Genomic DNA, 24,211 nt, shown 5'->3' with positions numbered 1-24,211 from the left:
CCAATTAATTTGATTAGTTTTAGAAAGTTATGAAAACATCCATTCATTGGTCTATCTTACCTGTCTCTAAGAAGAATGGGAAATATAAAAATTTATTACAAGAGCAGGGAGTGATGTAATTTTATTGTTCCTTACTAATCACTTAATTTGTTTTCTTTTAAAGCATTTTAAAGCATACTGTTTAATCCTTTACACAGATCACCTCTTTCTCTGAAGCCAGAAGATGAGGACTATGAAGTGTGTGAAAGAATTGACTTTGAAGAAATTATAAAAAATGAAGGCACTCTTCTAAAGAAGATATGTACATCTACAAACGCTGCTAAGAAACCATTTATTATTAATGTTGTCCCAGAAAAAGATAATTTGGCATCTGTCTCCGTGTATTCAGAAGATGGTTGGGACTTACCATACATAATGCATTTGTGGCCGCCTATCCTCCTCCGAAATCTTCTTCCTTACAAAATTGCTTATTATATAGAGGTATTCTAGAGTTTTTTAATGCCTTCCTGTCTTTGATTTTGTAGCTTTGGTTATTTAACATTATGAGCAACAAAACAATGTTTAAATGTTCTCATACGAATTAATAGTACTGGTGAATGGGCAGTCCATCTGTCCTTCAAATGGAAAAGAAATGCTTCAATCATATCGTATAAAAAGAGGGTTTTTGCCATGATTTACCTTAGAAATATGGCTGCTAAATTGAATATGTTACATGCACAAATGTGATACACCATTCTCTCAAAAGTGAACATTAAAAAATTAAAATCATTTATGAAAATAGTATATATATATACTAGATATATATATCTATATCCTAGTGTGTGTGTGTATATATATATATATATATATATATATAGTATATAGTATGTATACTAGTATATACTATAGTATAGTATATATACTATATACTATAGTATATAATATATACTATATATAATATATAGGATTATATAGTATACTATAGTAGTATACTATATAGTATAGTATAATATATAGTATATATTCTAGTATATATATATCTATATATATAGTATATAGTGTGTATATATATATATATATATCTATATTCTAGTGTATATATATCTATATATATAGATATAGATATAGATATACTAGAAAATTCAGAAAAAAAGAGATAAAAACTGCCTGTAATTACATCATCTGAAAGTAGTGGTTCAGGTGAAGATAATCATTTCAGATTTGGAATATAGGCATACCTCACTTTATCACACTTCTCAGAGAAACCATTTTTTTACAAATTTCAGGTTCATGGCAACCCTATGTCAAGCAAGTCTTTTGGCTCCATTTTTCCCACAATATTTGCTCACTTTGTACTTTTTTGCCACATTTGGTAACTCTTGTAATATTTCAGACTTGTCATTATTGTTATGATCTATGATCAGTGATAATGACTTGCTGGAAGCTCAAATGATGGCTAATGTTTATTAGCAATAAAGCATTAAAGTGTGTACATGGTTTTCTAGACATGATGCTATTGCATACTTAATAAACTACGTTATAGTGTAAACATAACTTTTATATGCATTGGGAAACCAAGAAATTTATTTGACATGCTCTGTTGTGGTATTTGGTTTATTGTTGTGGTCTGGAACTGAACTTGCGTTATCTCTGAGGTATGCCTGTGTATATATATTTAATCTTTTTCTTTCATGTGTATCTCATTTATTATGTTTAAAAGATGGACACTAACTTTTGAAACAAGTGTAAGAATTCGTCTTAAAATATTAGGCAAATAGAAACAACAGCTTACATTATATTATTCTCATGCTAGTGTTTTTAAACTTTTTTTTATGTTTTTATTGTTGAAAGAGTGCATGCACACACGTACGTGTGCACTAATGTGAGTGGGGGAGGGGCAGAGAGAGAGGGAGGCGCCGAATCTCTCAGGCTCTAGGCTCTGAGCTGTCAGCGCAGAACTCCATGAGGAGCTTGAACTCATGGACCGGGAGATCATGACCTAAGCAGGAGTTGGATGTTTAGCCAGCTGAGCCACTCAGGCACCCCTCTTATGTTTGTTTTCTAAAAAGAATATTATGCTCTATAAAGATGCTTTTTCTTTTAAGTACTTTTTGTTTTAACAGATTACATCTGATTCTTTTGTTATAAGAGATCTTTCCATCTTTTTTTTTTTAATATGAAATTTATTGTCAAATTGTTTTCCATACAACACCCAGTGCTCATCCCAACAGGTGCCCTCCTCAATACCCATCACCTACTCCTCCCTCCCTCCCACTCTCCATCAGCCCTCAGTTTGTTCTCAGTTTTTAAGAGTCTCTTGTGTTTTGGCTCCCTCCCTCTCTAACCTTTTCTTTTTTTTTTTTTTTCCGTCCCCTCCCCCATGGTCTTCTGTTAAGTTTCTCAGGATCCACATAAGAGTGAAAACATATGGTATCTGTCTTTCTCTGTATGGCTTATTTCACTTAGCATCACACTCTCCAGTTCCATCCACGTTGCTACAAAAGGCCAGATTTCATTCTTTCTCATTGCCACGTAGTATTCCGTTGTGTATATAAACCACAATTTCTTTATCCATTCATCAGTTGATGGACATTTAGGCTCTTTCCATAATTTGGCTGTTGTTGAAAGTGCTGCTATAAACATTGGGGTACAAGTGCCCCTACGCATCAGCACTCCTGTATCCCTTAGGTAAATTCCTAGCAGTGCTATTGCTGGGTCATAGGGTAGATCTATTTTTATATTTTGAGGAACCTCCACACTGTTTTCCACAGTGGCTGCACCACTTTGCATTTTCACCAACAGTGTAGTTTTTAAGTAAACATTCTATTTGCCATGCTTATCAAATATAAGAAGGTAGTTCTTTACTGTAGTCTAGTAATTATTTTTGTAGTGGTCTATTAATAATTGTTGGGATTTACTATATGTTTATACTTGTCTGATAAATTGGGGGGGGGGTGGAGTTAACAGATCTATGGTTTAAGGATATCTCTTCCATATGGTTGGCAGATACTATAGTGGTTAACAATTTGTACTTTGCTGTCAGATAGATTTGAGATTGAATCCTACCTCTTTCATTTACTAGCTTTATGTCTTTAAGCAAGTTGTATTATCTTTTTATATCATTTGTCCTAGTCCATAAAATAGGGATATTAATAAAACTTGTATAATGGGTATATGGGAAAATGAAATTAGATAATGCTTATAAAAGATTTAGCATAATGTCTGACGGGCCTATGGTTGCAATTTATTTACCTCTCTCACATCACCACCAACCATTACTGTTCTTATTTTGTGGAATATTAACTAAGATGTCAGACATGAGTAATTTGCATTAGTTTTGCTTTAAGTAATTTAAAATCTTTAAGAGATTCCTTTGTTATAACAACACTAAGGAATCAGGTTAGAGATGATGGAAAAACTGGTGATGAACTATCTATGTGTGTTCCATTCTCAAAGACTTTTAATTTGGTACTTTTGGGGATCACATTTTGTTTGCTAGTTTCCAAAGGATATGATAAATTTTTAAAAAGAGAATTTAGCTGTGGTATGGAGGGAGGATTACAAGGGACAAGAACGGTTAAGAGACTAAAGCGAGAGACATGAACTAATAAGGTCATGGAAGGGTGGACAGAGAGAAATGAACAGTTTTGAGACGTAAGGTGTAGTATAAACAGTGATTGGAAATGGGTGATGAGGGATTGTTAAAAAGCAGAAATAAAAATTAGTTAGGATTGCTTATTTTGGATTACTATCATTTTTTTTTCATTTTTCATTATTTTGTAGTTTTCAAAACTAAAATCACTAGTGGATAAGATTTTTTTAATGTTTTACTAATTATAGTGCTTTATAATGTTTATTTCAGCATAGTTTTTCATTATGTTATTTAATTTTATCCTCATAGTTCTTTGAAGTTGAGAGTTTAGACCATTTTATAAATATGCTAATTCAAGTCTCAGATTAAATAATTTATAGAAGCTTACACATTTGGCAGAGTTAGAAGTCAAATATAAGTCTTCTGACCTGTTCTGACAGAGGTATTTCAGAAGCATTATGTGTATGCCATTTGCAATCATTAAAGAGAGGTTTTTGGCATATTATTCTGACACATTTAAAATTTTGCTGTATTTTTTTTTATTACAGGGGATTGAACACAGAGTTTATACTCTAAATGAAGGACAGTCAGCCCATATTTGTACTGCGCAGTTGGATAAAGCCAGACTACATTTAAAATTACTTGACTATCTTAATCATGATTGGAAAAGTGAATATTGTATAAAACCTAATCAACAAGATATTAGTTTCATCAATTTCACCTGTGTTACAGAAATAGAAAAGACTGATTTAGATATTGCTATCCATGTAACTTACAATGTCGGCCAGACAGTTGTGGCATTTCATAGTCCTTATTGGATGGTCAATAAAACTGGTCGAATGTTACAGTATAAAGCAGATGGAATTCATCGAAAGCATCCACCTAATTACAAAAAACCCATTCTTTTTTCTTTTCAACCAAAGCATTTTTTTAATAACAATAAGGTATGTAAGATTTTTTTAAACTTTCATTTTTCTTCAGCTATTTATCACTCCTTTTTTAAAGTTTTGAAGAACATTATGAAACAGGTTAGAATAACATTTATATGTTTGAGGTTAAAATGTTAGATTTTAGTATGCAGAAACGTTTAGTGCATTAACGTAATATTTATGCTAACAAGCAAAAAATTTATCAATTTACATAGGAATTTTTAAAGATACCTAAATTGTAATGTATTTGGAAATTTTTTTCTAGGTTCAGCTTATGGTAACTGATAGTGAATTGTCAGATCAGTTTTCAATTGATACTGTTGGGAGTCATGGAGCTGTTAAATGTAAAGGCCTGAAAATGGAGTATCAAGTGAGTTCATTCTTTGCTCCTCAAGAAACTTGTGTTTAAATTATATCTATCAAATACTTAATTTTTATTAGGATGTTGTGGTAATGTGACAGTTTTTGAAATGTTGTTTTTTCCCTTTAGGTTGGTGTCACTATAGACCTCAGCAGTTTTAACATTACCAGAATTGTGACTTTTACCCCTTTTTATATGATTGAAAACAAAAGCAAATACCATATATCAGTGGCTGAAGAGGGAAATGATAAATGGCTCTCTCTTGATTTAGAGCAGGTGGGTAGATGAATGTCAAAAATGTACCTCTTTGGATTTTGAGTTTTACTTGAAGTTAAATACCTGAAACCACTCTGTAAGTTTTTAATTTGCCCCCCACACTCCATTTTATTTGTACCAGGCTCTAGATACTTAATTTTTAAAAACCAAACCTTGTCATTTAGGAATGTATTGCTTGATAAGGGAAGTAGATATTTAACAACTAGTAACCAAACAGTGAAAACACACAGAAGAAGACTAGAGAAAGTGTAAATGCAGTAGAAAGTAGGAAATGATTTGTTCTTTCCATAAAGCTGTTAAGAATGCCTTTATAGAGTAAGCTAAGCCAGTTATTTTAAGAAGACGGTAGGGACTTAGTGAAATTTTTATTCGGTTCCATGTTTAGCTATTAGACCTCTGCATAAAAGCTTTCTAAAAAGACCGCCTGATGGAACATTTTACTTTTGAAGAAATTTTATTGTAAATCTGTTAGGATTTAAGAGACATTATTTGCTGTTTTTATTCACTGTGCCTTTTTGCTTTCAAACCATCTTGATGGGACCATTCTTCCTGACATATGTTCTGTAGATTTTCCTTTAGAGCTTGTTTTGGAGCTAATGCCATTAGTTTGTGTTTATCCATAAAAATTTTTACCATCGTCTTTTATGATAATTTCTCTTGCTAATGAATTCTATTTTTTCTCAACATATCTAGATTTTACTCCACCATTTTCTGGCTTCCACTATAGTTCAAAGTTCTGCTGTGATTCTGTTACTCCTTTGGAGGTTATTTTTCTTCCCAGTCGCCTTCATGATCTTTGTCTTTGCTGTTTTGCTGTCATACTACCATTTGTCCATGTGTGGGCTCCGTTTATATGTCCTGCTTCAGATGCTTTCCTCTGAGATTTGTAGATCTATTTCGTACTTGCTGTAAAATTTGCAACTGTTTTCTATTTAAATACTGCATCTCCTTTGTTTTTCCATTGGTTTATTCTTGGCCTTTAATCAGTATGTTCTAGACTTCCGTATTCTCTCTTCCATATCTCTTTATATATTTTTTTTTCTATTTTCCTTCTACGTATTTCTCTTTGCTGCATTCTAGGTAAATTCTAAATGTATAGCTTTAATAGCTTTTTACTTTTCCTGTGTCTAAACTGCTATTTAAGTTTTCAGGTTTTTATTTGCATAATTATGTTTCTTTGAGCAGTTCCACTTTTTTTGAAGTCTGCCTGTTCATTCATTAATGAATATCTATGTGTATTTCTCATGTGCCTTGTGATACATCTGTTAACAGAACCACAAGTCCCTGTGTTTGTGTAGTTTACATTTCACTGGGGGTACGTAGAAACATTAATAATGGTATAATCAATCAGTAAAATGTATAGTGTGTTTAAAGGTGAAAAGTCTAATCAGGGAAAAGAAAATAAGACAGAGCATAAGACAGGAAGTATTATTAAGAGTTCTAACAAACACAGTGGGCTATAGTTTTATATAAGGTGGTCAAGGGATAGGACTCATTGAGGTCATATTTGAATAGACATGTAGGCAGTGTGGGAGGTAGCAGTTGCCAAGAGCTCAGCTGAGCTGCCGGGTGTTGGAGCAGCTGGAGGACAGCAAGCCAAATTGAGAGTGACTGTCAAGCCCTTAGTCACTTCCTCCCGTATGTAAGCAAGAGGCTAACCTGGAGAAAGTGCCCACTCTCCCCCTTCCACTTTCCGTGTGGAGCAGCATTGGTCAGAGTTCAGGTGGATCAGCACAGACTTTGGGGTCATGTGGCTGTCAAGGGAGCCTGGAACAAAAGGCTCTTACACTTTTATGGACTTAGAGGATGAGCCATGAGCTCTTAGAGGAAGAGCTAAGAGTAGAAAAGTACTGAACACGGAGAGGAGAGAGAAAGTCTCTGCAGGCTTCCCCCTCTGTCCTTGATAGAGAGGTCTTGAAGGGAGGTCGTCAAAAAGGCCTCTGCCACGGGCCATATAAAGAGGCCTCTGAATAAAGGGAACTTAGGTGGGGATTCTGACACGTGTAAGTGCATCACTGGAGGTGAGGGCTGGGTCCTTGGCTACTGCTGTATGCTGACCGTGCTCCTACTTAGCCAAGAGGAGGGCAGTGTAGCCCTGTGGGGCCTGCCAGATGAGGCCTTTGTAATTGCCTATGGTGCCACCTGCAAAATCGCACCTAGGTTTTTAGCCAGGAACTGAAATCCTCAGCCATGTGGATATCTTGGGAAAGAGCATTAGAGACAGAAGGATCATCCAGGAAAGATGCCCTAAAGTGGAAGGATTTTTGGCATATTTGAGGAGTAGCAAAAGAGGCCAATATTACCGGAGAGGGGGAAGTAGTGGAGAACAAGGTGTAACAGGAGTGAAGAGCAATCATGGAGAGTTTCTTGAGCCATCCCAAAGGTCTTAGCTTTTGCTCTGAGTGAAATGAAGAGCAGTTAGCAGGTTCCGAGCAGTGATCAGTGATGACCAGCTCTGGCCAAATATTTGTTGAATGAATATATGATGTATTTTTGCAGATGTTTCACATGTGCTCATGAAGTCTAAGGTTCTTGATTTGTTGGATGTAGAGCCCTTCTGTCTAGATGCTAAGATGCCAACTCCAGATTTGTTTTCCTTTAGATGTTTTCTAGGTGTAGCTTCTTAACGTAGTTTTACTTACAGCAGTTCTGTGTCTTGATTTGTGTGTCTGTTGCAGAAAACATCGTTGGGTCTTAGCTTTTTTAAAAACCTAACTTTTACACCCTCTGTCTTTGTTCAGTTTATGTTTACATTAATTGCAATTACAACTGCCTAACTTTTTATTTTACTTTGTTTCTTTTTTTTAATGTTTATTCATTTTTTGAGAGAGAGAGAGGGGGCGGGGCAGAGAGAGAGGGAGACCGAGGATCCGAAACAGCCTCTACACTGACTGTGGCAAGCCGACGAGGGGCTGGAGCTCACAAACCATGAGATTGTGACCTGAGTTGAAGTTGGATGCTCAGTTGACTGAGCTACCCAGGTGCCCCCTTTCAGTTTCTTTTTGTTTTCAATTTCAGCTTTTCTTGACATAAATTTTCTTTTGTTCAATTTTTTACATCATAATTATGGCCTAAAGTGGTCAACCTTAAGATGCATGCTCATGGTTATTACCTATGTTGATTTGTTAAACTTACTTAGGTCACTGTTTTCCTACTACAAAAGACAAGTGCATTAGCACTTGCTCTAATCTCAAGATTTTGAGCACATAACTCTTTATAGAATATATATTTTTTTTAATGTTTATTTATTTTTGAGACAGAGAGAGACAGAGCATGAAAGGGGGAGGGGCAGAGAGAGAGGCAGGTACAGAATCGGAAGCAGGCTCCAGGCTCTGAGCCATCAGCCCAGAGCCCGACGCGGGGCTCGAACTCACGGACCGTGAGATCATGAGATCGTGACCTGAGCTGAAGTCGGACGCTTAACCGACTGAGCCACCCAGGCGCCCCGAGCACATAACTCTTTAAAAAGATGCGGTGTTTATTTGTAAACATAAAGCATGTATTTTTAAGCCAAGTCTACCAGAAAATAGGCTTGAGGATATTCAGAGTGCATCATTTTTTGTCTTCTCCGTTCCTCATGGGAAATATGCTTCCGTGAAGTATTGCTGCTCTTTTGACTCTCCTATGTAAGTTCCTGCTAGGTTGCAAAAGCCCTGGGTGGTAACATTCTAAGCCTCTTACAGCCTTAATCCTGTCTCATGTCTAGTTCCATTAATTACCTCTTAGGGTTGAATAAAATGGACTTAACAAGCTAATGCACTTGGCTTTAACATCCCGGTTCTCCTGCTTTGCTGCAAGTCATGTCATGATGATGAGTGTGACACATGAACAGTCTCACTGAAATGTGTGAAGTCATCAGTCTGGTTAGGGCTTATCACAGAAGGACAGGGTTTACAGAACAGTTTAGACAATGCTGGTTCTCCTTGTCTGTCCTCCAGCTCTTTTGTTTCTGCTCATGTTGTCTGGTCTTCTCTCACGGTACTTTGCCTCTTGTTTGTTTTTAGTTTGGATTCCAGATCGCTGATGCCCCTGTTGTTCCTTAAGATTTTGAGCCTATTTCCTAACGTAAACCTCAGATAATCCTTTGACTTTTGTACTCTTATTTGACTTCCAGGACTTTGGATTCATACGTGACCTGATTCAACCTTTGTGTGTACTTTGGCTACTGCTTAATTACCGAATGGTGTGCACAACCTGATTATGACTTTTAGGAACTGAATGTACCCTTTGTTTTAAACCAATCACTTGCTTCTCAGGTCAGCTTACATGCTGACTTTTCAACCCTCCTCCGGATCTCTGGACCACATTGAAGCCCCTTTGCCAACCCTCCACTTACCATACCTCTTCAACTTAGCACCCTTCACTGCTTGTATCCACAGTGCCCAGAGGTGGTGACCCATCTCTAAGTTGGCAGTTGATGGCTGTTTAGCCGAGCAACCCAACAGCCACAGCGTTGTGGAAAGAGATTTAAGTTTATTCTGATGGGTTTATTAAAATGATGAAATCTTTATTATGAAATCTTTTTAAGAAAAATAAATGTTTGTAATATATGTTTCAGTGTATTCCCTTTTGGCCTGAGGATGCTTCTAATGCACTGCTTGTTCAAGTTGAAAGAAATCAAGGCCCTCCCAAAAAGATACATTTTAACAAGCAAGAAAATTGTATTTTATTGCGTCTGGATGATGAGGTGGGTGGTGTGTGTGTGCACATGTGTGTGTGATTAGAGAAGCTATTATATACTTACTAGTAATTTTATTTGTCTGATTTTTTTTTTCCCTTTCACCAAAATGAACAAACATTGCTTTTTTGTAAAAGGAAAAAGTACTAAAAGGAAAGGGAGACATAAAACAATTTAATTGTTAAGCTGGAAGTTAGAGTGCCCAGAATGCTATAATGTACCATGTCTGGAATTTGACCCATCTGTACATACTGATGTACTGATGGTTCCTGGTTTCCCACACATGCAGTAGAGAATCCTGAACTGCTTTCTTAATCATCAAAAGTGTATTAAGTTATGAACAGTCTTATTAAACGTTATTGGTTAATATTCTTTGGAAAATGGTCACATAAGAGAATATTTTCTTTTTTCTTTTGCTAGCTTGGAGGTGTTATAGCAGAGGTTAATTTGGCCGAACATTCTACAGTTATTAGATTTTCAGATTATCATGATGGAGCAGCTACATTCCTGTTAATAAATCACACCAAGAGTGACATTGTTCAGTACAACCAAAGGTAAGAAGATTATCACACAGTGACTTTATGATGATTTCTTAACAACATAGCACTGATAATGCCATTACAGCTATGTAAAACAATGTTCTCATTTTTTTAAAAAGGTATACTGGCATATAAAGGGATAAAACTGACATAATGTCTATAATTTACTTTTTTAAAATTGTGGTGTAATTGACCTACACATGGTACTAGTTTCAGGAACACAACATCATGATACAGTATTTGTATATGTACAAATGAGTCTAGCTAACACCCATCACCACATGGAGTTACAAATTCTTTTTCTTCTGATGAGATTTACTTCTTCTGATTTCTTCTCCTGATAAGATTTACTCTCTTCTCAACCTTCAAATGTACAATGCAGTATTATTAACTATAGTCTCCATGCTGTGCAGTCCATCCCCATGACCTGTTTTACCACTGGGAAGTTGGCATCTTTTGACCACTTTCACCTACTTTATCCACACCCTATCCCCACCCTAACAGCCACCACTCTTTTCTTTTTATCTACACGTTTATATTTTTCTGTTGTTTAATGGTTGTGTTTTTGGCTTTTTAGATCCCTTATGTAAATGAATACAGTATTTGTCTTTTTCTGACTTATTTCACCTAACATCATGCCCTCGAGGTTGTCACAAATGGCAAGATTTCCTCCTTCTTTGCGGATGAATAATAATCTTTTGTGTTTATACACCATAGTTTCTCTATCCATCGATGGACACATACATTGTTTTCATGTCTTGGCTATTGTAAATAATGTTGTGGTGACATGGGGATGCCTGTATCTTCTTGAATTAGTGTTTTTATTTCCTTTGGATAAATACCCAGAAGTGGAATAGCTAGATCTTAATATATAGTTATATTTTCAATTTTTTCAGGAACCTTCATACTACTTTCCACAGCGGCTGCACCAATTTACATGCCCACCAGCAGTACAGTCAGTAGTGTTCTTTTCTCCACATCATCAGCAGCACTTAATTTCTTTTCTTGTCTTTTTGATAATAGCCATTCTAATAGGTATGAGGTGACAGCTCACTGTGGCTTTGTTTTGCATTTCTCTGATAATTAGTGGCATAAATTACTTTCAAATGCTTCAAAAAAAGAAAAATGAAAGAACTGAAGCAAGTATGGCAAATTTGGTCATTGTAGAATCTGGCAAAGAAATGTCAGGGTTTATTACAAGAACTTGGTTTTTCACATTTTTCTTATTTTTAATGAACATAATGTGAATATTGAAATGTCTGATTTTTGCAAACAGTAGATACCTTCTTCTTGCTGACGGGTGTGGGAAGGGACTGCTACATTTCTAAGCTTCTTAAAGACTAGATTTAAATCTTGGTTTTCCAAGACTACTCTTAGTATCATTTGTTTCAATTTGCTGTTTGTTTCTCTTACTGGTCCCAGGCTCTCAAATTCATTTTGTCTGCTTTTTTGTTTTCAGCTGTCACTTCTCAGTGGGCCCATATCTGAGTTCACTTATGCTTTCCTTCCATTGCTTAAATGTATGCTTCTAACCACTGATTAAATCAAATAAGCATTGAGTCTAGAGCCCAAGACTGGAATGGCAAATATCTAGAACTCCTCCTGCCCTATCAGTTCTCTCATTTGTGGAATAAGTTGAGAGAGAGGAAGCCTGTTTTTTTATGATTATCCACATTATTAAAAAAAATATTTGATCAAAGCTGACAAAAAGAAATAGAAACAATTTCTCATTTGCCCTTCAATCCGTGTACCCTCAAGTAGCCTTGCCCATACAGTGTTAATAGAATTAAAATCTACAGAGAATGACTTGAGTATCTCCTTTATCCATTAAAGAATGGTGTATGTCTGGTAACATTCTAGACCCATACACAGGAGCAAAGTTAGTAATTCCTTATATGCTGTGAACGATGTAGGGCATCATAGTTTAATTCTCTGACAACTGGTTGAGTCTGACTGAAGCTGAATAGACACTTCTCAGGCTTGTCCTGTGGCTTTGCCCTTGCAATTATCTCTATCCAGTTCAGATATAAAGTGTTTAGAAATCTTATCTACTGCACTGTTGTAATTATAAAAGTAAGTGATCCTATATGGAAATTCTGATAGCTAAAATAATTGCAGTCTTCATGGAAATTTATAAAATTAATAATCTGCAGTAATGAACACTGGATTTAAACTTAGAATTATTTGAAGTAGTTATTAAATCAAGAACCTCAGACTTTGGTTTAATATTGAATCCAGAGTCCTGTGTGCCAGTGATCCCCAAATCTTTACTCCAACATAGACTTCTCTTGAGCTTCAGGCTGCCACCTCCTCCTAATTATCAAATAACTAATAGTTCTAATAGTCTCATAATTAATAGTATCACATAATTAATAAATCACATAGTTAAGCTATTTTTTAAAGAACTCCTCTTGTCTAATCTTTCCCTTAATTATCCTAGCTCAGCCTCCCCACATTTCTTATTCAAGTAGTTTTTTTTTTTTTTTATCTGCATCTCTGTAGCCTTGTCCCTACTAAACCCTCATTTGCCACCAGAGGTGGGTTTCCAAAAATACTAAATATAATCCTGTCTCTCTTGTTTAAAGTTTTTTAGTGACTTACCATATCTTTTACAGTAAAATTTGTTTCGAGGCTACCTTTCTAAACATTTCTCTTTCCCTATATTTAGGACCAGTTGAAGTCTTTGTTTCTTGAATCCCCTGGGTCCCTTCCATAGGTTTTCACCTTTTTGGTACTCCTTTCTGCCAGAAAAACTCTCACTGCCGGTGATCTCTTCCCTCACTACCTTAATCTATACACCCAGTTTTTTGTTTGTTTGTTTTTTTAAATTTTTTTTAATGTTTATTTGTTTTTTGAGAGAGAGACAGTGCACAAGCCAGGGAGGGGCAGAGAGAGAGGGAGACACAGAATCTGACATCTAGTTTCCAGGCTCTGAGCTGTCAGCACAGAGCCCCCTGCGGGGCTCCAACCCACAAACCAGGAGATCATGACCTGGGCCAAAGTCGGATGCTTAACCAACTGAGGCACCCAAGTGCTTCTCTGCACCCAGTTTTCAATTGTACCTTTACATATGTAGATTAAAGCATTTGTCACATTGCGTTGTCTTGTGAGTTTAAAACTGTGTGCCTGTGCATGTGTAGTTAACATTCTGAGGACTGTGGTTACTTTATTTTCTTTGAATTACAGTTTCCTATCTAAGGTAAATTTGAGATGAAGTTTTTTGTAAAGAATATTCTTCAGTGAGTTAAACAGATTAAAATTTGTATGAATTAAAAGCATTTCTAAATATTTTAAACTAAGTTTATCCTGTTTACATTTACATTTGATTTTTTTTTCATGGAATAAACAAAAACTATAAGCCTGTTGTCTCCTCTGCTTTTCCTCTCTTGGCTTTGCTGTTTGTTGTTACTACTATGGTTGTTTCCTGCATATAAAAATTATAACTGTCAATTTTTTTTAATTCCATAGAAAAATTGTGAAAAGAAAACCATGATCCTGAAATCCCAACACTGTCAACATTTTGATGCATTTCTTTACACACTATTTTACTGTGTATCTGTGTATTTATTATCTGTGTATTTCTGAATCTCGTTTTTATTAGCATTGTGAGCATATAAGTTTGCTTTAAAACACCATTTTTACTGCACGATATTCCATCATTTAGATGCACTATAACTAAATACTTTTACTGAGAATTTTGGTTATTGTCTAATTGTATAATTTTTTAATAAAAATCTTTGACCCATGAGACAGAGATAGAGCATGAACGGGGGAGGGTCAGAGAGAGAGGGAGACACAGAATCTGAAGCAAGCTCCAGGCTCTGATATGTCAGCACAGAGCCCGACGCGGGGCTCGAACCCACGGACCACGAAGATCATGACCTGAGCCGAAATCGGCCGGTTAACCGACTGAGCCACCCAGGCTCCCCTAGTCCTTCTAATAACTAAATTAAGATTCCTTGCTATTTTTTTGTTACATGGATTATTTTCTTCTCGTGATGATTTGGAAAATACATGTTTTGTTTTGTTTTTCTCTTGAAGATTTCAGTGCATTTTAAATTTTGAGAGTGAAACAAGATCTTCTAATTTACCCATCAAAATATGGAATACTTTTGTATTTTCAGCTTCTTTTTCCAAATTCCCAGTTTCTTCTGCATATAATTTGGAATTTTTGACTGAAATTAATATGAAATGATTAGTTTTTTAAAAATGTGTTTACTCAGGGCTTTTTGGGGGCATTTGACAAGCTTATTTGACTAGTTGCTTAATATTTTTACATCCCAAGTCTTTTTTTTAACTTTTATTTATTTAAGTATATGTATCCAATGTGGGGCTCAAACTCATGACCCTGAGATGAAGAGCCAGACAGACGCTTTTCCAAATGAGCCGGTCAGGTGCTCCTACATCTCAATTCCCAGATTTTATTTTGAGCCATCCCTGGCTTGGTTGGAAAAAGTCTTAGAGTTAGTTTTTCAGAAAAGGTTTGTGGATAATAATGTTATGCTATTGCTTGTTCGAGAATGCCTTGTTCTTGAAAATTAATGACAGTTTGACATGAAATTTTAAGTCCTAATCTCTTGTCTCAAAATTGTATAGACACTGCTTCATTGTTTTCTGGCATTTACCATTAGAGAAAAATGTGAGACCAGTCTTATTTTTATTCCTTTCTGAGTAATTGTGATTTTCCTCCATGTTTATGGGCAGGTTTCCCTCTATTTTCTTAAAAATTCAACATTTTACAAAGTTGTCTGGGATGATACTCTGTTTTAATTAATTTTGTACAATCCCCAGTCATGTAACCTGCAGAATCAGCTGCTTCTTCAGCTCAGAAAAGTACTATTCTGTTATTTCTTTGGTTCGTAACTTTTCCAGTTTTTTTTCTTTTTTCTCTCTGGGAATCATTTTGTGAGCTGATTGAATTTCTTAGATTTACATGCTATGTCATAAGATTTTTTAAAAAATAATTCAACTGTCTTGTTTTTTTCAGAATATGACCAGTACTTAGGGAAGAGTTACCATTTAAATTCTCTCAGATTTAGTATAGATAATAGTTGGAATAATTTTCTCCGACAGTTCATTTTGTTAAAACAAAAGTTCACAAAGAACGTTCAAAAACGTGAAAATCTTTATTTTCTAAGTGAGACAAATCTTTTCCTGGAATATTCTCATTATTTTCTTAGAAAACTTGTTTTTCATTGTATAAGGAAAAAATTTCAATCTACTGTTAATCAGAACTATTACAAATCTCACTGGAGTCAGAATTATTTGGGGTTCTTTATATATTCATATATTTGCACTTAATCCATATTTTTACTATTTTTGGCAGTTCTCTCAGTGAAATAGAAGATTCCCTCCCTCCTGGAAAAGCAGTATTTTATACATGGGCTGATCCAGTGGGCTCTAGAAAGCTGAAGTGGAGATGTGGAAAAAGCCACGGTGAAGTAACACAAAAGGATGTACGTATTGGGTTGAGTATTATGGTGTTCTCAGCAGCCTTCTTTTTTGTTTTTTTGTTTGTTTTTAATTTTTTTAAAGGTATTCTCTGTCAGCCTTGCTAGTTTTAAGGACTGTTTTGTGTCTGTACTTCTAAACAAACTGCGAAAGATTTTAAAAGCAGCATTCAAACTTGAATGAAAAATGTTGAAGATCGGAAGGGGTCCTATTTTGTCTACATCATTATTCGCTGCTGGTATGTTATAAAAGGTAAACTGGGGTTGGGTCGGTGCTTTCAGCATTCGCCTCATGACCAGATACATTATCTGTAATGAGGTTTTAGGTCAGTGTGGCTTCTGTGAGCGTCATTTAGGGAGGGATCCATGGAAGAATTTGTTTTTGAGTGTTTTTTTTTATAATGGTAACGTTATGTGTAAACATTTCCCAGTAACATTTTGAATGACTTTCAGAAATTTTTATTAAAATTTTATTACTCTTTCAAAATTCATCTTAATTTGACCCCTACTCCAATGTCTTTTTTCTTAGCACTGATTATTATTTTTTATCGATGGGCCAGAGGTTATCTCACTCTCATCTTAGAGGGAAAACTGAATCATTAATCGTTTATTATAGGCTTGGTTTTGCTTAATAGTCTGTATCAAATTAAGGCAGTTGCCTTCTATTCTTAGTTTATAAAAATATGTGAGTGTTTGTATGAAGGAATGAGTATTGAAATTTTTTTTAAAGGTTATCCATTTATTTTGAGAGAGACCACACACAGACACACACACACACACACACACACACACACACACACACACACACACTGGCAAATGGGGGAGGGGCAGAGAGAAGGAGAGACAGAATCCCAGGCTGTCTCCACACCAGAAGTGCAGAGCCCAATGCAGGGCTCGAACTCATGAACTGTTGAATCATGACCTGAGCCGAGATCAAGAGTTGGATGCTCAACCAACTGAGCCACCCAGGTGCCCCATGAGTATTGAATTTTTATCAGTTGTTACACTTTTAATTTTTTTCTTTAAAGAGATAACTGGACTTAATCGTATTTGGGGGGGGGGGATGAATTATGTGGTTATTTTTTTAAATATTAGACTAACCTTGCGTTTCTGGAATTGGCTTGCTAATGTTTTAATGTTTTACTTCTGCCTGTATTCACAAGAGAGTACTGTCTGTACTAGATTTTGATGTTAAAGTTTGCAGACATCTAAAACATGTTTGGAAGCGCATGTTTCGCAATGAATGTGTGTAAGATGTGTATGCTTTCTTCCTTGAATGTTGGCTAGAATTCACCAGTGAAGCCAAGCCATCTCTGCCTGAAGTTGTTTTTGTAGGAAGGTTTTAAATTATGAATTCTCTTTTCTTACTGTATATAGGACAATCCAGTTTTCTACTTCTGCTTCTGTCATTTTAGTTAGAGGTTTTCTAAGAACGTGTTTTATTTCATATGATTTTCTGATAATATTGATTACAATATTTTTATATCCACTTTTTATCTTTTTAATATTTACAGTGATTCTCTTGTTAATTCTTGGTATAGATTATTTGTGCTTTAATTCCTTTTTCCTCAATAAGTTTTACTTAGGATTTATCAGTTTTATTCTTATTTTTTTTTTAATCAGAAAACCATTGTTTTGCTCTTTTGATGATCTCTGTTGCACATTTGTGTTCATTTTCACCAATTTCTTCTCTGATCTATATTCTTTCATCTTTCTTTGGTTTTAATTTGATAAATTTCTTTTAAATTCTTGGGATAGATAGCCATTAGTCTGCTCGTGCTGCCTTAACAAGGTACCTTAGACTGGGGGACTTAAACAACAGGCATGTATTTCCCACAGTTCAGGAGGCTTGAGGCCCGAGATCACACTGCCAATGTGGTGAGGTTCTGGTGAAGCTGGTGAGGACTCTTCTTGGCTTGCAGATGACGACCTTCTCACTGTGTCCCAACATAGTGGAGGAGAGAATGAGTGAGCTCTCTGGTGTCTCTTATAGGGATACTAATCCTGTTGGATCAGAACCCTAACATCTCCTTTATGATGTAATTTAACTTTACCTCCAAAAGGTCCTGTATCCAGTAGAGTCACTTTGGAGGTTAGGGCTTCAATATCATGAATTTGGGGGCGGGAGGGGACACAGTTGAGTTCATAGCAGACCACTAGATCATTGTTTTTCAGATTTTCCTGGCTTTTTTTGTTTTTTAAGAGAGAGCGTGAGCTGGGGAGAGGTGCAGAAGGAGAGAGAGAAAGAGAAGGAGAGAATCTTAAGCACACTGAGCATGGATCCCCAAACAAATCTGGATCCCACAACATTGGGATCATGACCTGATCTGAAATCGAAGTGGGACATTGAATTGACTGAGCCACCCAGCCACCCCCCCCCCCGCCCCAGATTTTCTTCACTTCTTATAGGAAGTCACTTAAAATCCCAGATTTGCCTCCAAAAACAGCATTGGTTTTATTTCACAAATTTTTACGTATTTTATATTTCCTGTCCTTTTGTTCAAAATTTCCTAAATTTCATTTATATATATTTAATATTTTGCTTCAAAAATATATTTTATATTTTGGTTTCATGGTTACTTAGGTCATTGCTTTATTTTTAAAAATATGGAAACTTGCTAATAATGTCTGTTGATTTCTAAATTCCACTGAGATTTGAGAACACACTCTGATTCAGTCCTCTGAAATTTATTGAGATAGATTTTGAAGACTAGCATGTAGTCAGTTTTTGTGAATATTTCATGTATATTTGAAAAGAATATGTATTCTGTGGTTGGTTACAATGTTTTGTATATGTCATTTTGTTCAAGTCTATTAATTTCTAAATCTTCTAGCTCATTAGTTTGTGTGTGTGTGTGTTTGCTTGTACATTACTGTGGAGTTGTATTCAAAATCTTCCATAGATATATACATTTATCTTCTTGTTTTGTTAAATATGGCTGTTATATTTTGAAACTATGTGATTAGGTTGATACAGATTTAGAATTGTTATATTTTCCTGGTAGATTGATCATTAGTATTTAGTCATGCATCATTAGTATATAATATTGCAATGCCTACCGTTCTGTCTTTGTTAGGTTTAAACATTTAAACTTAACAAAACTATCATAGGCCACAGTTTGTAACTGCCCACCTACTCAGAAGGATTCAGGCCAGGAGACCCAGTGTGCCAGCTGGGAGCATCAGACATTTTCCACATCAGTTTAGGAAGCATTCTCTTTGGTTGGCTCAAATGACCATTTTGTTGTGATGGAACAAGGCTCACTTGGGTATGTTATGAGCCACTTTTGACTTATAAATGCTACTCCACAATAGCGGGTATCTGTTGTAACAGACCATGAGCATAGCTTACAGGTGTTCTGCAAGGAACATGTAGTTCTCATCATACTAAAAGAAACCTATAGCTTCCTATGATCTCACAACATGCATTCTTGACTTTCTAAAACCTGCTGTAAAATAATACTTGCACCAGTTTCCCAATAACATGAGGACTTTAAAACTCTTACTTCAAGGGCGCTTGGGTGGCTCACTTGGTTAAGCGTCAGACTCTTGATCTCAGGTCATGATCTCACAGTTCCTGAGACTGAGCCCCGCATCAGCCTCTGCACTGAGCATGGAGCCTGCTTGGAATTCTGTCTCTTGCTCTCTCTCTGCCCCTCCCCTCCTCACTTATGTGCACACATTCTCTCTCTCTGTCTCTCTCTGTCTCTCTCTAACTCACTCACTTTAAAGAGACACCACAAAAACCTCTTACTCCATTTACCTCCTATCGTCTTACGGATTACTCTTACATGTTTTATTTCTAAATATATGTTAAATCCTATAAGATGTATTATTAATTGCTTTTTGCAATTAATGGTCCATTTATTTATTAAATATTTACTTATTTTGGGGAGAGTGCAAGCAGGGGTGGGGGAGAGAGAGGGACAGAAGATCTAAAGCAGGCTCTGTGCTGACAGGCTGACAGCGGTGAGCCCGATGTGGGACTTGAACTCCTGAACCACAACATCATGACTTGAGCCAAAGTTGGACACTCCACTGACTGAGCCACCCAGGTGCCCCGTCCAGTTATTTATTTATTTAAGTTTATTTTGAGAGAGATCAAGGGAGAGAGCATGAGCAGGAGTGGGGCAGAGAGGAGATAGAAAATCCCAAGCAGGCTTTGTGCCATCAATGCACAAACCGTGAGATCATGACCTGAGCTGAGTTAAGGAATTGGATGTTTAACCAACTGAGCCACCCAGGCTTCTCCCCTACTCCTTGTTTTTAAAGTTTATTTATTAACAATCCATTTAAATTAACTCATGTTTTCCTTTTTTTGATTTTTCATTCCAACCGATATCTCCATGTTTCCATTTGTGTTCATTTTTCTTCTTTGAGTATTTTTCTGATGCAGGTCAACAGCTGACAAATTCTCTTTCAGTTTCATTTGTCTGGAAATGTCTTTATTTTGGCCCTCCCCCCCCCCCTTTTTTTTTGATGGGATATTTTTGCTGGATGTCAGATTTCAAGGTTGGCCTTTCTGTTTTTTCTTCACCTAAGGACTCCAGTATTATGTAAATGTTAGACCTTTTTACCATCTCCCTTGTGATTTTCATGTTACGTTCTATATTGCTTCATCCTTTTGTCTCTGACCTTCAGTATGGATATTTTTTCCAACCTATTTTTGTACTTCTCTTGCAATGTCTAGACTCTTGAAGTCATCCATTGAATTAATTTTATTCATTGAAATGATCAGTTCTAGGATTTTTGCTGTGGAAGTTTTTTGTTTCAAAATTCTCTATCTTGTTACATAATTCCTTGATTATGTTAATCATAACTACTTGAAAGCCTATCTGGTTGATCTCTTGTGGATGCTTTTAAATTTTCTCCTTTTTTCTTAGTTTTCACTCCTATCTATTCTTTATGCATGTTTAATTTTGTCTGTGTGCTGGACGTAGACAATTTAAGGCTCTGTACAGTGTTAGCTTTTTCTCGAGAAGCTATGGTTTTGCCTTTGTCAGGCGGCTAGTCTAGGGGGAGATTACCATACTCTAAGTGGGGGTTGAAGTGATTTGCATCTAGTCTTCAGTCCTTGAAAGGACTGGTCTACTTTGAGTTTACCCTGCTGCCTAGAATATAGCCCCTGGGGGACTCAACTAAAAGCGTAAGCTGTTGACCCCCTTTTTTTTCTTTTTTTTTTCTTTTTTTTGGTGTGTCTGTACTCCAGTTTTAGTCTCTGCATTTCTATGAGGCTTCACAGTATTTTTCTCATTTTAACTTCTCAGTGTCTGCTTCTACTTATAGAAATGGTAGTTGACTTTTTGAGAAAGCAAGTCCAAATATAAAATTCATTTTTATTACCTTTCCTTCTCTTGCAGATCTTAATTCTCACTCCCTTGGTAGCTTTTATGTCTTTTCAGACATGTTTTCCTTTTTATATTTTGTCTGGCAAAAAGCCCTTGTTCTTGGCAAGAGGGTTGGGCCAAGACCACCTGCTCATCAATTTCTAAGGCAGTAAGTTATAGTAATTTTTCAAAATTAAACTTGTTAGTGTATGGGAATGTCATGGCATTTTGTGTATTGATTTTTGTATCCCGAAAACTCACTAAATTATTAATATTGATTACTTGTTTTTTATTTTTCTGTATGAACAGTCATACACAAATAACAAGGGTTTTGTTTTTCCTTTTTTAATCTTTTCATTTTTAATTTCTTTTTGCCTTACTGGACTGGCCAGGATCTTTGTATACTATTGAAGTGGTGTTTGCACATATTTTTGCCTTCTATCTTACCTTAAATTACATGCCTTCAACATTTCACCTTTAAATATAATCTTTACCAAAATTTGGTATTTCCTTTTTTGGAGGACAGTTTGATAAGAGGTTTAAAAAGAACTTCTCAGGGCACCTAGGTGGTTCAGTTGGTTAAGTGTCTGACTTTGGCTCAGATCATGATCTCACAGTTCATAAATTCAAACCCTGCCTCAGGCTCTCTGTTGTCAGCTCACACCCTGCTTTGGATCCTCTGTCCCCTTCTCTCTCTGTCCTTCCCCTGCTTGCTCATGTGCATGCTTTCTCTTTCTCACAAATAAAAATGAACATGAAAAAAAAATTCTCATCTACTCTTTGTTTACTAAAGGTTTTTATTATGATTGGATTTTGAATTTTATAAAATGCTTTCCTCCAAATAGGTGCTATTTTATTTGCATAACATTTTCTTCTTGCTTTAGACATCCATCTTGAATCACTTTTTGTCAGTATTTCATTCCTCCTGTAGAATGTCCTTGAGTGAGTACTTGTTGATGGTGAAATGTAGTAGTTACTGTCTCTAGGCATTTTTATTTTGTGCTCTTATGTTCACTGAAGGATATTTTTGCTGAGTAAGGAGTTCTGGGTTGAGTGTTATTTTCTCTTAGCGTATTAATACATTTTTCCATTATCTCATGTGTTTCTATCGTGTCCAGCATAGGTTTTGTTTTGTTTTGCCTTGTTTTTTGTTTAATGTATTTGAGACGTCTGCCTATAATTGACCTAATTTTAATTTTTTTATTCCTGGGTATAAGAATTTATTCAGGAAAAAATCCTGTATTTTTATATAAATAATCTCATTTGACCCCTTAGCACTTTTGCGTATTTATATCATAGTGATAGCTAAAGTTTATAAAGGTATATCTGAAACCCACTACAGAAAATTTGGAAATTTGGACTTCAGAATTATTTGGAAATAAATTAGTTTTCTTATTTCTCAATGTAGTTTTAATGCTATATGTTTTATTTTAGAAAGTATTATAAGTAGATGGACTCTTCCTGAGTATTGACTTCATGGTAATGCCAGTTTTTACTATCAGTGCATTATAACATGAATGTGTACATACTATGTGTTCTGCCCCCCCTCCATCTGTGGGGATTACATTCCAAGACCCCCAGTGGGTGCTTGAAACCACTGCTCATACCAAACCCTGTATAAACCATGTTTTTCCTAGGTATATAGGCCTATGACAAAATTTAATGTACAAATTAAGCACAGTAAGAGATTAACAGCATAAACTAGTAAAATGAAACAATTATTTACTGTAATAAAAGTCATATGACTGTGGTCCCTCTCTCTCTCAAAATATCTTGTGCTCTACTTCTTATGATGATGTGAGATGATAAAATACATACATGATACAATGAAATGGAAGATGCAGGCAGTGTAACATAGTATTAGATTACTGCTATTGACCTTCTGACCGTATGTCAGAAGGAGAATCATCTGCTTCTAATACACGGTTGACCACAGGTAACTGAAACTGTGGAAAGCAAAGCCACAGAGAAGGGGGACTACTGTATATTAAAATCTCCTGTTAATCAGAATATTCACTAGAATACTGACTAGAAATTCATGGCTCGCTGTTAATTATTAGAATTTGCTGTATTCATCTTGTCATTGAACCTCAAGACCCTGGTAACAACACAGTGCTCATGTATAAGGGCCTCCTGCAGAATTAACCCTGTGATGAATATCTCTGCTTTGTAGAGCATGCAACTGAAGTCTCGGGCATTTTTTATCCTATTTCATTCAGCTCTGTAAGGGAATGCAAATTTCTGACTGAACAACTTGTTAACATATAACACATTGATTAATCTTAAAGCGGAGAGAATAATACTTTTTGTTATTGATTAGCCTGTAGGGAAGACTATTTAGATTTTATTAAGATGTTCAAAGAATAGTTGGTCTATCTTCTTGATTAATAACTTCATGATAATAATGACAGGAGCTAACATCAAATGATTTTAATTATGTAAATTTCCAAATGTTACACAGTATTAATTCATTTAGTTTATTCAGTTCTTTGAAAGAGCTGCTGTCACCATTGTCATTTTTCAGTTGTAGAATCTAGATTTCCTGTTGGTTAAGAGCAGACTCTCATTTTTTATTTTTTGGTTGTTTTGTTTTAGGATATGATGACACCTATAAATTTGGGGAAAAAGACCATTTATTTAGTTTCATTCTTTGAAGGCTTACAGCGCATTATTTTATTCACTGAAGATCCAAGGGTATTTAAAGCAACATATGAAAGTGAGAAAGCAGAGTTAGCGGAGCAAGAAGTTGCGTTGGCCTTACAAGATGTTGGAATTTCCCTCGTCAACAATTACACAAAGCAAGAAGTAGCCTATATTGGCATCACAAGGTTAGATGCATTAAAATTTGGATAAAATTAAATGACTAGTTCTTAATAAGAATGGTGACTGTAAAACCTAACATAATGGAAAGTTTTGTAAAAATGCTTTTGAGATTATTTTCTTTACCTTTTGAGATCAAGTTATATCAGAAATCATTTTTATAAATCCCGTATTATGTTGATGATTCTCTCACCTTTCCAAAAAGTCACATTTATTTAGCTTATCCAAGGTATACCTTATGTAACGTCATAAGGAAGAAT

At 35.6% G+C, this 24,211-nt stretch overlaps 1 protein-coding gene across 4 annotated transcripts in view; it reads left to right on the top strand.

Annotated features, from left to right (window-relative positions):
* VPS13A (vacuolar protein sorting 13 homolog A) overlaps positions 1-24,211 on the top strand; it is a 253,825-nt gene that overhangs the window by 178,044 nt on the left and 51,570 nt on the right. For all 4 annotated transcript variants that reach the window (XM_058695652.1, XM_058695655.1, XM_058695653.1 and 1 more), the window contains 8 exons: positions 198-480; positions 4,120-4,515; positions 4,766-4,870; positions 4,991-5,137; positions 9,696-9,824; positions 10,236-10,369; positions 15,681-15,810; positions 23,727-23,959. In XM_058695652.1, the coding sequence (XP_058551635.1) occupies positions 198-480; positions 4,120-4,515; positions 4,766-4,870; positions 4,991-5,137; positions 9,696-9,824; positions 10,236-10,369; positions 15,681-15,810; positions 23,727-23,959 (1,557 nt within the window). The remainder of the gene's footprint in view (positions 1-197; positions 481-4,119; positions 4,516-4,765; positions 4,871-4,990; positions 5,138-9,695; positions 9,825-10,235; positions 10,370-15,680; positions 15,811-23,726; positions 23,960-24,211) is intronic.

The sequence above is a fragment of the Neofelis nebulosa genome, chromosome 12 (assembly GCF_028018385.1).
Source record: "Neofelis nebulosa isolate mNeoNeb1 chromosome 12, mNeoNeb1.pri, whole genome shotgun sequence".
Classification (NCBI taxonomy): Eukaryota; Metazoa; Chordata; class Mammalia; order Carnivora; family Felidae; genus Neofelis; species Neofelis nebulosa.
The sequence above is the reverse complement of the archived record's forward strand: the minus strand, read 5'-3'. Positions and strand labels throughout refer to the sequence as shown.